The sequence below is a fragment of the Psammomys obesus genome, unplaced genomic scaffold (assembly GCF_907164565.1).
Source record: "Psammomys obesus unplaced genomic scaffold, mPsaObe1.curated_primary_1811, whole genome shotgun sequence".
Taxonomy (NCBI): Eukaryota; Metazoa; Chordata; class Mammalia; order Rodentia; family Muridae; genus Psammomys; species Psammomys obesus.
The window spans coordinates 5,523,753-5,539,530 of NW_026585626.1; the positions used below are offsets into that span (position 1 = coordinate 5,523,753).

Below are 15,778 nucleotides of genomic sequence, written 5' to 3' on the forward strand. Positions count from 1 at the left end.
TGGGCGGGGCCAAGCGCTGCAGACCCAGGTGGGGGGGGGGGGGGGGCCGCCGCCCCCCCTTCCGCCTGGGTGCAATTACTTTGCCGATGTTGATGCGCAGTTTGTTGCGGTTGACATCTGTCTCCTCCCACACTTCGGCCTCAGGCCCCCCGGGGTGAGGGACCAGGTGCGGACTAGGGCCCAATCCATCCGGAGGCCTCCCGGGCAGGACGGGGGGTGCGTTCTCCTGGTCGCTCAGGTGCTCTCCCTGTAGTACGTCCTCAGTGTTCTCACGCAGCAGGTCCCCGGGCACCGGCGTCACGTTGACCACTCTGCGGAGGCCAGGGAGAGACGTGGGTAAAGCTTGCGGGGACGCCCTTCCCCCCCACCCCTTTCTCCTTTACCCTCTGCCCGCACAGGCCCTGAGGACCCCCTCCAGAGCGGACACAGAGAGGGCCTGTTACCATCCCCGGCCCACAAGGCCTCTGACACTAGACCATCCTCAAGGTGGCAGGGGCTATGAAAAGTGACCGGCAGGGGCCGGCACCCCCCTACCGAGCCCCACTTTTTCCAGAGATCTGTGGGTTTCCAGGCCTTTGCTGCAGTGCACTGTCAGTGTCTGGCTTCCTTCAAACCCCCGAACAAGTCTGAAAAGACTCCTGTTCTCCTTTTATAGAAGCCTCTTAAAGAGAGATTTATTTATTTTTATTGTATGTGAATGAGAGTTTTGCCTGCAAGTACGCAGGTGTACCAGGTGCATACCTGGTGCGCGAAAACGCCAGAAGAGGGCATCAGATCCCCTAGGTCTGGAGTTGCAGACAACTGTGAGCCACCATGTGGGTGCTGGGAATTGAGCCCAGGCCCCTCGTGAGAGCAGCCAGTGTTCTTACCTGCTGAGACATCCTCCGACCCCAACTTTTGGCTCCTTAATTAATTTTTTTGTTTGTTTGTTTAGTCTGTTTTTTATCTTTGTGAGTGTGTACATGACACAGTACACACGTGGAGCTCAGATGACAACCTCAGCTGATGGCTGTCCTTCCATCTTGAGATGTGTGTGTGTGTGTGTGTGTGTGTGTGTGTGTGTGTGCTCGCACGTCCACCTGTGTGCATGCATGTGGAGGTAGAGGTGGATGGGGGGCAGGGCTCTTCCTCTATGGTTCTTCGCCTTATTTTCTGTTTATGTTCATTTGCTTGTTTTTGTTTTTGTTTTTGTTTTTGAGAGAGAGGATTTCACTATGTAATCCGGCTGGTCTGGAACTTGCTATGTAGACCAGGCTGGCCTCAAACTCCCAGAGATCTGCTTGCCTCCAGTTCCTGAATACAGGGACCAAGAGGGTGTGCCACCACAGGTAGCCCTCCCTGTGTTTTTTGAGACAAGGTCTCTCAGTGAAAAGCCCCAGGCTCCAGGTAAGGTTCTGTGAATCAGGCCAGCTGCCCGGCAAGCCTCCAGGGGGTTTGTTTCTCTGCCTCCCGGCTTACCATAGAAACACAGAGGTTAAAGAGGCACACCCGGGCTCCGGGGACCCACACTCAGGTCCTCAGGCTGGGACAGCAAGTGCCTCATCTACTGACCCATCACTCAGCCCCTCCCTCCCTTCTTCCCTCTCCCTTCCTTCTTTCATTCCTTCTTTCTTTTTTTGTTTCTCTGTGTAGCCCTGTCTGTCCTGAAACTCACTCTGAAGGCCAGGCTGGCCTCGAACCAAGAAATCTACTTGCCTCTGCCTCCTGAGTGTTGGGATTAAAGGCGTGTGTGCCACCACCACCACCGCCTGGCTCCTTTCTGTTTTTTGTTTGTTTGTTTGGTTGGTTGGTTGGTTTTTCAAGTCAAGGTTTCTCTTTGTAGCCTTGGCTGTCCTGGACTCACTTTGTAAACGAGGCTGGCCTCAAACTCACAGAGATCCACCTGCCGCTGCCTCCCTGAGTGCTGGGATTACTAGAGTGTGCCACCATTCTTGGCTCCTTCCTGTTTTTAAAACGAGGTCTCCCTAGGTAGCCCAAGCTAGTCTCAAACTCAAGATCCTCCTGCCTCATCTTCCCGGATGCTGGAATTATAGATACATACCATCCTGCCCGACTTCCCTGAGCAACGCCATCACAAAACTGGCCCGCCACAGTATGCCAGCAATTTCTGTGGCATCTCTCTCTCAAAGATGGCCAGGATTGGGTGATGATGGCTACTCTTGGTTGTCAACATCTGGAATCTTGGTTGACTACATTTGGAATTAACTGAAACCCAAATGGCTAGGTACACCTGTGAGGATTTTTCCCCATAACTAAATCATTTGAAGTGAGAAGACCCACTTGTAATCTGTAGTTTTGAGGTGGGAAGTTCCAGATTAATCCAGATCTTTTGAAGTCTGGATCAATCACCTTTAATCTGGGCCACACCTTCTCCTGGCAGCCTATATAAAGGACTTGGAAGAAGGAAGCTTGCCCTCGAGCAAGTCCATTCTTTTTCTGGCAGTAGAGCCATCTTCCTCAGGATTCCAGTGTACACTGAAGACCAGTAGAGACATCCAGCCTCAGGGACTGAGCTACTACTAATTCTTGGACCTTGTGTTGACAGATGGCCATTGCTGGACTAGCTGGATCACAGCCTATGAGCCATTCAAAGAAATATATTCATTCTATAAGTTCTGTTCCTCTAGGAAACCCTGACTAATATAGGCGCAGACCCTTCTCAGTCAGGGTCCTCTCAGGGATGCCTCTCTGGAGCTCACATGATTCTGAAATTACTGGCCACATGACCGTAAATATCCCAGCATCAGCTGAGGTCCTGTTAAATAACCTCATGGTGTTTTGATGGTGTGAGGCATGCTACTTACAATGACAAATGAAGCTCTAAATGAAGAAGATGCCCATTCCATGCTCCGATCCAGGGCAGAGCTGTGATAAAATATCTCAAAAATCCAGGACTCTGCTTTCCAGCACGGAGAGCAGGAGACACCGCCAGGTGTGTCCAAGTAGGAGGAGAGGACTGGCGACAGCCCCAGGTGAAGGTCACTGGCCAGCCCACCCACCATGCTGCCCCTGCTCAGACTCACCCAAACATGGCTGCTGTCTGCCGGGTGTTCTGTTGGGGTGGGGTGGAGGTGCTCGTGGACAGGAGGGCATCGGTGCCTGCCTTCTCCCAGTCAAAGGCCTCATTCTCAGCAATGCCTCGCTCCTTCATGCTGTTCTCAAACACCGACATGATCAACTGCAGGGGACGGGGGGCAGCAAGAGGACAGAGAGGTGATCCCAGGGCTAGCCAGGTGGGGGGACAAACAGCTGGGAACGCAGTGGGGGAAAATGGGGACTCCCAGGGCAGGGGTGGGCCTAGAGGGGCCATCGGAGGGGGAAGCACACATTGCTTTTAAATGAAGACATAACACAAAGCAGCATGCAAATGGTCACCTCGGATTAAGCCCTGCCAGATGGATACTGGTCCTCTGAGACCTGCCCCTTCTGCCATTTCTATCATCTCCACAGGCACACCAGTGGGCGGCCCTAAGCCACTGGGGTCGCCTCCTGGTCTAATGATGCTTCTCAGACCACCGCCTCGGGTGGGGTGCCTCTCCCACTCTCCTTTCCTGACACCCGACTGGCTCGCCCATACAGCTTCCCTCTCACCACTGGGCATCACTTCCATGCCAGTCCTACACCTCTAGCGGCCATCACAGGGTCCCCATGTAGGTGATCATAACTGTGTGGACCACGGGACTCCCTGAGGCTGAGCCAGGACCAGGAGTGGGGTCTCAGCTCCAACAGCTACTGGAATGGACGCTTCGAGAGGTATCTCGTGCCTACAAAACCTCTGAGCAGCCCAGGCCATTCAGGACTGGGCTGGCTCTCTTCAGAGCCCAGGGTAGGCACTCTGCTGACAGGAGGACACACTCGCTTCAAGGTCTGTTGTGTGACTGACACTGCAGAGTGGCTTCCTGGCAAGCACCGATGACATGTCTCTCCATTCTCCAAACAGAATGTCCCAGGAGGCGTGCTCACGGAGCCGTGGGGAGCCCATTAGACCTGGAGTCGGCTAAGTGGTCCTTCATATGTGGGTGGGGGCATGAGGTGGCTGGAAAATTCCTACCACCTGGCCGTGTCACAGCAGTACGACATTACTCTGGGTGTCGATGCTGGCATCCTCAGTCACACAGAGAATGTGGCACACACAATTAACGTGCAGAACGTAATACTGTGATTTTGTGTGGGTGTGTTTATTTTACTTTTTAAAAATAAGTGTTTGTGGGGGGTGGGTATACACATGAGCGCAGGTGCCTGTGGGGAGCCTGAAGAGGGTGTTAGATCCCCTGGAGCTAGGGTTGCTCGTGGTTGGGAAACCCGACAGGGGTGCCGGGAACTGAACTCAGGTCCTCTGCAAGTGCAGCCAGCGTGTGCTGTTGACCACTGAGGGATTTCTGCAGCCCTGAGTGTTGTTGTTGTTGAGACAGGATCTCTCTATGTAACCCAGACTAACTTCAATTCATGATCCTCCTGCCTCTGCCCCACACCCCCTGTGACTGCACCACCCAATGGGACAATGCTATTTTTTAAATCACTGTTTTAGAACACACACACACACAAGGTTGATTGAGGTTGGCCATGTGGCTCAGTTAGTAGAAGGCTTGCTCCCCCAGCGCACAGGAAGCTGTGGGTTGAACCTCAGGCCCAGGGCAACACTGTGGACACATGTTTATAGTTCCAGTTGGGAGGTGGAGGCAGGAGGATCAGAAGTTCAAGGTTATCTTCAGCTAAATAGTGAGTGTGAAAACAGCTGCTCTACAGCAGAGCCTGTCTCAAAACCAACAGAAAAGAAATTATAATTTGCTACAGCATGCTGTGAGGCCAGGAGAGGCTTGGGAGTCTCATGTTTACTGCGCCTCTTGTTGGAGTCATTATGTCCTGCCACACTGTAGGACAGGGTACAGGAGGGGGGGGGGGGCCTGTCCAGGTTCAGGAAGTAAACTCTGCAATGGTCATTACAGTGACATTTCTCAGTCCATACCTCATCACTAAGCAATGCCCGGCTGTCTCTGAGCCCAGCCCTGCTCTTCGCCATGATGTCTAACCTCAGTTTCCCAAATATGAATCAACAGCAATCATCCCAGTTTACTTCCTGCAGGCTTTTTCTGTCAAATAGATCACGGGCCTTCAGTCCTTTTTTGCTGTTGTTGTTTGTTTGTTTGAGAAGCGGTTTCTCTGTTTACCCTTGGCTGTCCTGGAATTCACTTTGTAGACCAGCTGGCTTGGAACACACAGAGATCCACCTGCCTCTGACTCCTGAGTGCTGCAATCAAAGATGTACTCCACCCTCGCCCTACCCCAGTTATCTCACGGTCCTTAAAGGCTCCTTTTGGGGGACAGGCTCTTACTACATAGCCTCAGCCAGCCTAGAATTCTGTATAGAGCAGACATTGGGCTGTCCTCAAACCCACAGGGACATCTGCCTGTCCCCCGACCCCCAACCCCAAGTGTTAGGATTAAAAGTGTGCATGACCGTGCCCTGGCCCAGGCCCCTATTTTGAAGCATGATTGCAGTGACCGAAGAACAGCACTGGCCCCGAGGAGGGTCAGATCTTGAGAAATCTGAGCCGTGACTGCAGTTCGCCAGGGCAAGAACAGTCTGGTAGAGTTACCAGACCAACGGCAGGGCAACCTTGAGGTATGCCAGACTGCTGGGGGCAGGCCCTGCTGGAGGGCCAGCAGCCTCCCAGCGGTGCCAGCGGTGCCGCGGGCTAGGGTCGCACCTGGTAGTCAGGCTTGGTGAAGTAGTCGAGGCTGGCGATGTGGTCCAGGAAGAGGTGGAATCCCGACGGCATGTGCTTCAGCAGCACCCGGTGTTCGTACTTCTCCTTGATCATGCCCACCTGCTCCTGGAGGTCGAGAGGGCACAGGAGATAGAGCCCCGGCTGCCCCACCCTCTGCCCCTTCCGCCCAGCTGTGGCGGCCTCACCTTGTCCTTGATCTTCCTCCAGGGCAGCTGGCCCACCGCAAACTCCACCAGCATGTAGAAGAGGGACCACAGGTCATCATGGCGGCCCATCTCCTGGGAGGTAAGGGGACAGTCACCCGGAGTCCTCCCCCAGGGACGGGTGGCGAAGCCTTTCCTGGGTGACATGTCAGAGAGGCCTGATCCCGATACTGGGATCTCTCTGAGACTGCGGCCCCGCCCTGTACCTCAGTATACACAGAACACCACAGGGAAAAGTTCTGACTATGTTTTGTCCCTCCATTGGGGATTTTCAATGGGAAGAGAGATGCTGAAGGCCCAGAGGAGAAGGATACCAACGGCAGCCACCAGCAGGCCTTCTCCAACTCTAGGCTTCCTTGGTGACTGACTGCAGCCGGATGCCCCGTTCTTTTCTCCCCACCTTCACGTCCCAGCCCACTTCACGCCAAGCTCTGTCCTTCCGCCCACAGCCCTCAGCCCAAGCTATGCCGCTCACTCACCCGGTTCTTGTGGGCATTGACCGAGGCGTAGCGGACGGTCCCCCGGAACCCGGCCACATTCCGAGGCTGCCGAGAAGAGACCACACCTCAGCCACACTGGCGACACTACCACCACCTAACTGCCCATCTCATCCTGATACCCAGGAGCCCAGGCGGGAGAGCGGGCCAGGCTGTTACCCCAGGGCTGGCTGTACCCACACTGAAGAGTAAACCAAGCCTGCTTAGACAGCTACAAGGAGAACAGCCCAGTGGTGGAGGCTCTCTCACCAGAGAGTGGTGAGAGCCTCCCCCCATCCTGACGCCTGGTGGGACTCACAGGCCGGACGTCCCCCGTGGTGTTCGTGTACTGCCGGGCCAGCCCGAAGTCCAACATGTAGCACTTCCGGTAGGTGGACGGCAGCCGGCCCATGGCAAAGTTGGACTGTGGGAAGACAGCAGCTGTGAGCCGAGGTCCAGCTCCCCAAGGCCCACTGCCACGCCCGTGCTGAAGGACCCCCAGCCTGTGGACTCTTATGCCCACCCACATTCACTCGAGAAGGGCTGACTGGGGCATCTTGGCAACAGAGCGGGTGTGACTATTCTCAAGTTAGAGAGACGGAAAGGAGGGGTCAAAGGTTGAGGGATCACGGAATCGGAAAGAACAAGCGTTGGTCTCTCTGGTCAATCCTGCTCTAACTCCTCAGCCCTCTGGCGGGCAGCGGGGTTTGGTACAGCTGCCCAGCTCAGAATCAGCTGCCCTGCATTCCTCTTGCTGTGTGCCCTTGGAACGTTCACTCAGCCTTCCCAGCCTTCTCTTATTACCCATTTATTTGTTTGTTTGTTCATTCACTCACTCATTCATTCTTTCTCTCTTTCTTTTTTGGTGCTGCGAGACAGAGTTTCTCTGTGTAGCCCTGCTATCCTGGAATTCACTCAATGTGGACCAGGCGGGCCTTGAACTCACAGAGATCCACTCGCTTCTACCGACTGAATGCTGAGATCAAGGGTGCGCACCACCACCACTTGGCTTCTTTTTGCCCCTTTAAATTGGCTAAATTTAACTTTCTTTTTCTAGCACCAAGATCCAAGATGTCACGGAAATGTGTCCTCCCCTGACCTCTTCACCTTTAGACTGAAAGACTACACGGTGTCATGGCTGAGAGATGAAGACCAATGGAGCGCAGAGGTGAGCGCTGGGCACTCGGCCTGGCACGGCCAAGAGGTGAAAAAGAGGAGCTGAGGCTTGGTGCGGATCAAGAACTGTTCAAGTAGAAGAGGCCCGCCCACTGCAGTGGGGGAGGGAGGACCCGCAGACAGGGAGCACTGCTCACCGGCTTGATGTCGCGGTGCAGAAAGCCCACGGAGTGGATGGCTTCGATGGACTCCAGGATCTGCTTGCCCAGCCGCAGCGTGGTGCTCAGTGTGAAGGTGCCCCTCGGCTGGCTGCGGCGCAGGTCGGCCAGGTTCCGCCCCTGGGAGAGGCGAGGGAGGTGGGATGGGAGAGGATGGGAGACTCCCCTCAGCCACATCCCTACCTCGGCTGCTCTGTCTGCCACCCAGCCTTGCCTTAGGCTCTACCCATCCCAGCGGGAGCCGGTGCCTCTCTCCCCGTCACCCCACCAGGTCACACGCCAGCCCCTGGGCCGGAGGTCGCACCTGGAGCTGCATCACCACGTAGTTGAACTTCTCGTTCCTGCCGCAGCCAATGAACCTGCACACGTGGTCCTTCCCTGAAGGGCACAGAAACAGGGGCCTCCCAAGTCCCACATCTTCCTCCTTGCCAGCCAAAGACAGGCTTCGGCGAGCGCCTCCCCCCCTGAGACTCTGAACTTTGGAGCTCCCATCCTCGTCCTCATGCTCGAAAGGCAAGGGCTTTAACCTGGGAGCCACTAGCCATCCCCCTGGCACTCTCTTGAACCATGTTCCCCAGCCCAGGGCCCCAGGAAAGCCTCTGTCATGGCCCCTCAACCCCCACCCACCGCCATCACTAACACGGGGTCTCCCTCATCACTCTCCATTGCTGTCCAGACTCTCCCATCACTCTCAGGCCCTGGTCCCATCGCCTCTTCCTTCCCACGCCCCGGCCCCAGGGCGGTACCTTGGAGTTTTTTGAGCACGGCCACCTCCATCTTGAGGACCTGCTTAGGCTGTTGGGCTGATTCCACCTTGAGGGCCACATTCTCCCTGGTCAGCAGGTCCATGGCCTCGTAGATCTCACCAAAGCCCCCGCCCCCGATCTTTTTGAGCTGTGGGTGAGGGGAAGTATTGTGCTCAAGGACCAAAATGGACAGCTCCTCAACCCTCCTCCACTGACTCATTCCTCCATGGATGGGCAGGTGACCCACGTGCCGACCCTGTCGGTGCCCACTCCACCAGGGTGTACACCTATCATTCCCAGCACTGAGGAAGGAAGTAGAGGCCAGAAGATCAGAAGTTCAGTACCAGCCTGAACACACAGCAAGTGCTGGCCTGGGATATTTGAGACCCTATCTCCAAAAAGAGGGAGGGAGGGAGGGAGGGAAGAAGAAAGGTAGGGACACATGGCTAAGGACTTAGCAGGCAAAGGCACTTGCTGCCAAGCTTGACACCCTGAGTTTGATCCCCAAGGCCCACATGGTAGGAGAGAGCTGACTCCCCAAGTTATCCGCCGACACACACAAAAGTTAATGACAATAAAGGGCTGAAGAGAAGCCAGAGCTACAAGGACAGGTGAAGTTTCTTGAGCCAGGGAAGGAAACAAGGCAAGAGGAAGGGAAAAGAGCAACGAGAAACCGGGGCACCTTCCTACTCTGGATAGAAGCTAGTCAGACAGCAGGAACTTTACAGCCCCAGACTCCAGGGATAGTGGCCTATCTTCCTGGGGGAGCGCTAACCGCCTAATAACCCCTTCCTCGTCCTTTTACAGCTTGTGTGTGTGAGCACGGGGGACAGGCGAGGCAGGTGAGGGGCTCACAGACATCACCTCAGTTTCCCAGGCTCCACTGCACTGGTGTGGACGATCACCTGACTCCCCACCGGGGGCAGAGGGAAAAGTCACAAGACCCAGGGCCTGACATGCCTTGGCTAGGCCACAGCTCATACATAACGAGGCTGTGTTTCCTCTAAACGCAATCAGCTCGGGACAGAGCCTACTGATGTAGGACCCACGTGTCTGCAGGACACGGACCCACTCGTCAGAGTGTGAGTGCGGACACTCAAGCCATTACAATCCCTGCCGGTGGGGCTGTACCTAACACCTACTCCCCAACTGCCCAGCGCCCCACCTTCTCTGTTGGACTTTTCCTCAAACTGAGCCTACTTCTTTCCCCCTGTGCCACCTCCCCCTAGAGTAGGGGTCTAGTTGCCTGCATTCATTCTGCCCTGTGAAGGCAGGCATACTTTTCCATTGGCCACAGTGACTAGGCCCCTCACATTTGGGGGGGGGGGGGAGTGATGTCCCTGAATGTTTTAACTTATTTCGTATCAACAGATAAAGTGATGAACTTTTAGATCAAAGAGAAAAACTCAGTATAATATGAATACATTACCCTTCATACCGATGTAGTCATGGAATGCAATCTTTAGAACCCTATTATAGGAGGAGGTGTTGTGGGGCGAAAGCGTCCAGGGCCCATGAATGTCACAAGGCAGCCCCGCTCAGAGCCCCTTAACAGAACACCTTCAAAGCCTTTGCAGGCCCTATTTCTCCTCTCCATCTGTGTGTTTTGGGGGCCCTGACCCCTGCCGGAAACCTCCCTAAACCAGAGAAGAAGCACACTACAACTGAACCTCAGCTCACTTGGAACGAACACCCTGTCTCTTGGCCCCGCTTTGGACAACCTACAGTAAGCCCTGGCTGTCCTGCTGAACTCGCCCTGTAGACCAGGCTGACCTCACAGAACTCACAGAGCTCTGCCCGCCTCTGCCTCCCTGAGTGCTGGGATCAAAGGTGTGCACCACCACCGTGGCCACCACCACCCAGCTATAATCTAAGTTTCTTAAACGTTTTGAACCTCCGCTTTTTCTCCTCCATGAAGGAGAGTTGTTTTGGAATGAGTCCCGAAGACCTTTCAGCCTTAGGTCCCAGTTCTCAGATGGACTGATTATTACTGACTCAGGCGATGCCACAGGCAGACCTGATCCTGTTTTCTGATCATGGGAACTTGGCAAGTTAGCTAGTCACACCTGTGAAGCAGGGGTGTGCTGGAAATTGCCGTATGTACTCCACAGTTCCTGAGATAACCCACAGAAGGCGCTTTCACATCCTCAGAAGAAAGGCACAGAATAAGCACTAAGATTTTATTACTGTTGCTTGCTACGCTGGCTGCAAGGACCACCCCTCAAGAGCAACTCACTATTTTTAATTTAATTTTTTTTGTTTTTAGGGCCAATTTGTTTATAACTTATTATTTTTAAATATTGCTACCAGTTCGCTGAACCCCATTTCTCCTGGCTGCAGCCCATCTCTGGTCCATGATTCTTGGTTCCCGAACTCCAACATTAGTCCCACCCCTCCCTGAAAATGGCTGCACTTGGCACCTAGTCTCTCCAGCCCTTAGGGGAAGGGACAGGAGACGGCCATAAGGAGAGTCCAGGTCTGGCATACTCTCCCCCCAGCCCCCCGCCATTTTTCTCCTTCACAAAGGACAACAAAGTCTTAGTCTAAACTCAGAGTGTGTGAACGGTCTTTTTCTTGCCTTTCAGCACAAATGTTATTCAGCCATTCCCATCTGCCAGACACGAAGCTCATGTGCCAGGGACCTGGGGGTCTTGAAGGAACGCCTCTCACTTTGCCAAACACCCGTTCCTTTTATGGCTGCCCTGGCTCCTCCTGCATTTCTGTCCAGTTACTCTCCCTTTCAGGAACCCCCCTTCAGGGGCCCTGAGAGTCTCCTTTAACACCCCCACTCCCAATTCCTGAAAATGCTCCTTTGCCTCTCTCCCTGGACCTCTAGGGGACCTGCGCAGCTGGGTGACTGTTGCCATGGAGATCCGCCTGCACCCAGGCCCCACCCTCCTCTCCAACCCAGCACCCTTAGTGAGCCTGAGCCTCACCACACCAAAGCACAAGGACGCGCACACGCGAACAACACGACTATACACAGTGAAAATCTGACCTCTGTGGCTCGCTCTTCCCCTCTGGATCCCCACTGCCATGCAGACCCACAGTTTTCCCACACTTTCCCCACACTGTAGGATGGCACTAAATCACCCCACCCTACAATAAAGAGGACACCAGGGTGCTCTGCAGCGACGGTGGGGAGGGGATTGGACGGAGGCTAGCTGACAGTAAGTCGGATTCCCTAGGCACGACTACTGCTCCAACCCTCACGCAGCCCTCTCCCACCCCCACCCCACCCCCGACCAAGAGACTCGGACTACAACTCCCAACAGGCCAAGAAGCCTTTCGTCCTGGGTCAGAGGAACAAGGCACACTGGGAGATGGAGTCTCGGCGTGTTGCACCTGCCGCAGGCACCCGGGAAGGGAGGAGGGTGGCCGGAGAAGATGGAGTGCGGATGCGGTGGGAGCAGCCTGCGCTGCCTCCTTCCCCAGACCCAAGCCCTTCCGTCCTCTGCGGAAGCGGAGGAACACATGCTCGCTCAATGTCCTTCCCCAAGGTGCGGCAGAGAAGGAGCCCCCTCCCCCACTGCCCTCCTCCGCACCCCCCCGCCTCTGCAGCTCGCGCCCAGAAGTCCAACCAGGAGTTGTTCAGGCTGGGACTGGACCAGCACGACCTAGCTCCGCAAGGGGTGAGAGGGAGCCGGGATGGAGAGAGGGTATTTCGAGAATGTGTGGGGGAAAAAAAAAGCCTTTAAGCAGTATACAAATGAGCTCGGGGACACCTCCCACTTAGGGTAAGGGCTCCAAGGGCACCCGTCTTAGGGAGTCGCCAGCTCTCTTCTTCTCTCTTGCCAGACCCCTCCCTCTGCCCAGCTAGGTCACTCACCACCTTCCAGCGATCTTTGACCACGTAGTTGGCCGGCAGGATGTCGGCCTGCTCCCCTCCCCCACTCATGTTGGTTTCGTCCTTAAGAGCAGCCTAGGCACTGCATCCGCCAGCCGGAGGGAGGGGTGTCCGCAGGGCTTGCCCTTGGGGGGCCATCTACCTGGGGGAGTGAGGAGGGGCAAGTGAACAGCCTGGCTGCCACCCTGGACCCCCTGACAGCTGTGGAAAGGAGCCCCATCCTTCCCGAGCCAGCTGGGCAGATGCTGCAGGGGTTACTGGGGGAAATACTCGTGATGGAGGTTAGTGGAAGGGAGACATGGAAACCGCAAGCCAGGAGGTGTGAAAAATCGGCAACAGGACACACACGATGAAGACAGAGAGCAGGAACGTGTGAATAAGCCATGGGAGAAACCCTTACCATAGAGACATTTCCAAACTAACGAGGGAAAGAGGTGCTAGCCAGGGGCATCCTAGACCGAGACCCAAGAACGACAAGCCTGAGTCACTCTACCTGTGGTCCCAAGCATCATCCACACTTTCCCTGTGTCACACACACACACACACACACACAAATCTCTGTGGAGCTGTGCTTTGCCGGCTGCCAGATAGGGCAGCCCTGCTTAGCAGGGGATAGCTGTGGGATACCCACATCAGAGCGACTAGCCAGCCAACCAGAGAGAGGTGACCGTCGAGAAGAAGGACGGCGACAGGCAGGACAGCCCCTTGAGGGTGGCACGGAGGCAGATGGACCGTTGAGAGGTGCACAGCGTGCTCCGTGGGGGCTGGCCCTCCCGGCAAGCCATGAGTCCAGGAAGCCAGGGTATGTGCCAACAACAAACACGAGGCCGTGGGCTCCAGCTGTGGACGGCAGAGGGGTGGAATCCCAGTAGCCACTCCGCAGGGGCCAAGCTAGACTGAACTGGGGGAGAGCAGAGTTGCGGGGTGCCGTCTAACGGAAGGAAGGCGGGGCGGGACAGAGACCCGCAGGTCTGGGCAGGCAGGGTTGAGCAAGCCCCTGAGCACCTCTTTCTAGGTCTTGTCAGGAGTCAGCCCCAAGGGATGCAACTTCCCATGTACTTGGGTGGATCAAAGTTGAGCACTGGAGATAGCATCCCAACCGTGAGAGGCACTGAAACACAAGTCATCCAAAGGAACGTGTGTGTGCGTGCGTGTGTGTGTGTGCGTGCGCGCATCGGTGTGTACCTGTGTTCAAATACTGCGTTCATGTTCTGTATGACCATGTCTTTCTTTGCGTGCACATGTGTGGGGAAGGGACCAGAAAAGGCGACTTTCTGATATTTCTGCCAACCCAGAACAGGATCTGGATTTCCTCTTCTCGTTCCCCTACAGACTCTTTATGGGCCCACTGCCACAATCTAACCGTCACCTGGAGAGCCGTGCACAGGAGCGAGGGAGGCCATTCAAGCTGGGGACTGGGTAGAGGGAGGAGGAAAGGGAGTGGGCACTACGTGAGCCTGACTGTCCCTGGGGTGGCTAACTTCTCAGATCCCATGCTCCAGGCATCCTGAGAAGCGCAGGGTGGCTTGTGAGCGCACTGAGACAGGCTTCCCCAGGTCACAGTGTACCACAAGGATATGGAGAGAAAGCGTCTCCGTGAGGAAAGATATTGTTACTCTATAGCTTTCTTTCTTTTTTTCTTGAAATTCAAATCCATACACTATCAGGCACACTGAAGACGATGGTAATGGGAAAGCAGACGGCATGGGTCGAGGACAAGACTGAGGCGGCCGGGCGTGGTTCCACACACCTGTAAGCCCAGCACTCGAGAAGTAGGGGCAGGAGGAAAAGGGATCCAAGACTATCCTTGGCTATGCAGCACGCTCAGGACCAGCCTGCGCTACAAGATATCCTGGCTGAAAACAAGAGCGAGGGGAAAAAAAATAAAAGAAAAAAAAAAAAAAACTAAACAAAAAAGACTGGAAAAGCAATGAAACTTGTGTGGAGGGGACCTTGGCTAGAACAGGCTATAGCTTCAGGCCTAGAGTGCCGGAGCCCATGGGTCCCAGCCCCCGCAGAGAAGAAAAGTGGGGAGAGAGTGAAATTCAGGCTGGGGAGGATGCTCAATGGTTGAGTGCATATCCAGCATGTTCATGACCCCAGTTTCAACTCCCAACACCACCAAAAAACAAAAGAAAAAGAATATTTTAAAGGAGGCTGGGGGCCTGCCAAGACAGGTCTGTGGGAAATGGTCCTTGCTACCCAGGCTGATAGCCTGAGTTCAATGCCAGAGACCCACGTGATGGAAAGAGGGGGGCAGCGCCTGCCTGCAAGTTGTCCCCTGACCTCCACAAGTGTACCCCGGCATGCATACACTCTCCACACACAAAATAATTAAATAAACTGTAATCGAAAGGGGGGGGCTGAGATACAGCTCAGTGGCAGAGCACCAGTAGAGAAGAAGATGATGAAGAGGAAGATGAATAAGAAGGAAGAAGGTGAGGAGGAGGAGAAAAAGTTGAACAACTGGGTGGGCCTCTCAGCCCTGCACGGTGGAAAATTTGTGTGCTGCTCACACTTTGCACATGAGGAAATCTAAAAGGAATGGACGAGGAGGGAAAAGAAGGACCTGGCCATCCTGTCCACCCTACTTCCCAGGGGATGCCTCCATGGAGCCCCCCAGTCTACCAAGCTTGGCTGCCCAGTTACACCCTGACTGGGCATGTGTGTGTGTGTGTGTGTGTGTGTGTGTGTGTGTGTGTGTGTACGTACAAGAGAATGTGGACTAAAGCAGAGAGAGCGAGCTAAGTGCTTGGGGCATTTGGTGGTTTGGGAGCCAAAGTGTTGATGTGTGAGGCAGGTGAGAGTGGGAATCTCAGAGCCCAGGTGAGGAGAGGTGAAGCCACGAAGAGCGATGGGAACAGGAGAAAAGAGGTATGGAGGAAGAGTGCAGGGAACTGGGCACGTTGGAGTGACAAGAGGAGGGGAGGCGGGGGTAGATAAGACAAGGGCTAGGACGAGATGATGGTGGCAGGGACAGGACCACGGGAGGGGCTTCTGGGCCCAGCTGGGAAGCGGAGAGGGAGGCCCGAGGGGAGGAAGGGAGGGACTGAGGATGGCATTGAGGGTCTGGAGACCGCTGAAGGACCTGTCAGAGGTGACAGGGGGGAGACCCCAGGGACGACGGACGGAGGCGAGAAGGACGGGCTGGGAGGGTGGGTCTGTGGGGGAGGGCTGGGGGGGGGGCCAGGGAGCGGCTCCAGGCCTCAGGCCGCGGCCGACCCAGGCAGTGTAGGCCGGGCGTCCCGGCTCCTGGCGGCGGCGACGGCGACGGCCGAGGGACGGGAGCCGAGCGGTGGGAAGGCGAGGCCGGCGGGAGGCCCGATGTACCCCACCAGGGACCCCCGGCCCGACCGCCCCGCCCCGCCCCGCCTCACCTGCTCGGTGTCCGCTGCGGCTGCGGCTGCGGCGGCTGCGGCGGCGGCGAAGGCAGCGGCGCGGGG

At 55.6% G+C, this 15,778-nt stretch overlaps 1 protein-coding gene across 2 annotated transcripts in view; it reads right to left on the bottom strand.

Moving 5' to 3' along the window:
- Ttbk1 (tau tubulin kinase 1) overlaps positions 1-15,764 on the bottom strand; it is a 42,498-nt gene extending 26,734 nt beyond the window's left edge. For both annotated transcript variants that reach the window (XM_055612972.1, XM_055612979.1), the window contains exons 1-11: positions 15,713-15,764; positions 12,318-12,477; positions 8,489-8,636; positions 8,047-8,120; positions 7,722-7,862; positions 6,728-6,832; positions 6,412-6,477; positions 5,915-6,007; positions 5,709-5,834; positions 3,024-3,178; positions 80-311 (exon numbers count right to left, since the gene is read on the bottom strand). In XM_055612972.1, coding sequence (XP_055468947.1) covers positions 80-311; positions 3,024-3,178; positions 5,709-5,834; positions 5,915-6,007; positions 6,412-6,477; positions 6,728-6,832; positions 7,722-7,862; positions 8,047-8,120; positions 8,489-8,636; positions 12,318-12,386 — 1,209 coding nt within the window. In that variant the 5' untranslated portion in view covers positions 12,387-12,477; positions 15,713-15,764. The remainder of the gene's footprint in view (positions 1-79; positions 312-3,023; positions 3,179-5,708; positions 5,835-5,914; positions 6,008-6,411; positions 6,478-6,727; positions 6,833-7,721; positions 7,863-8,046; positions 8,121-8,488; positions 8,637-12,317; positions 12,478-15,712) is intronic.
- Between the last annotated feature and the right edge of the window lie 14 nt (positions 15,765-15,778).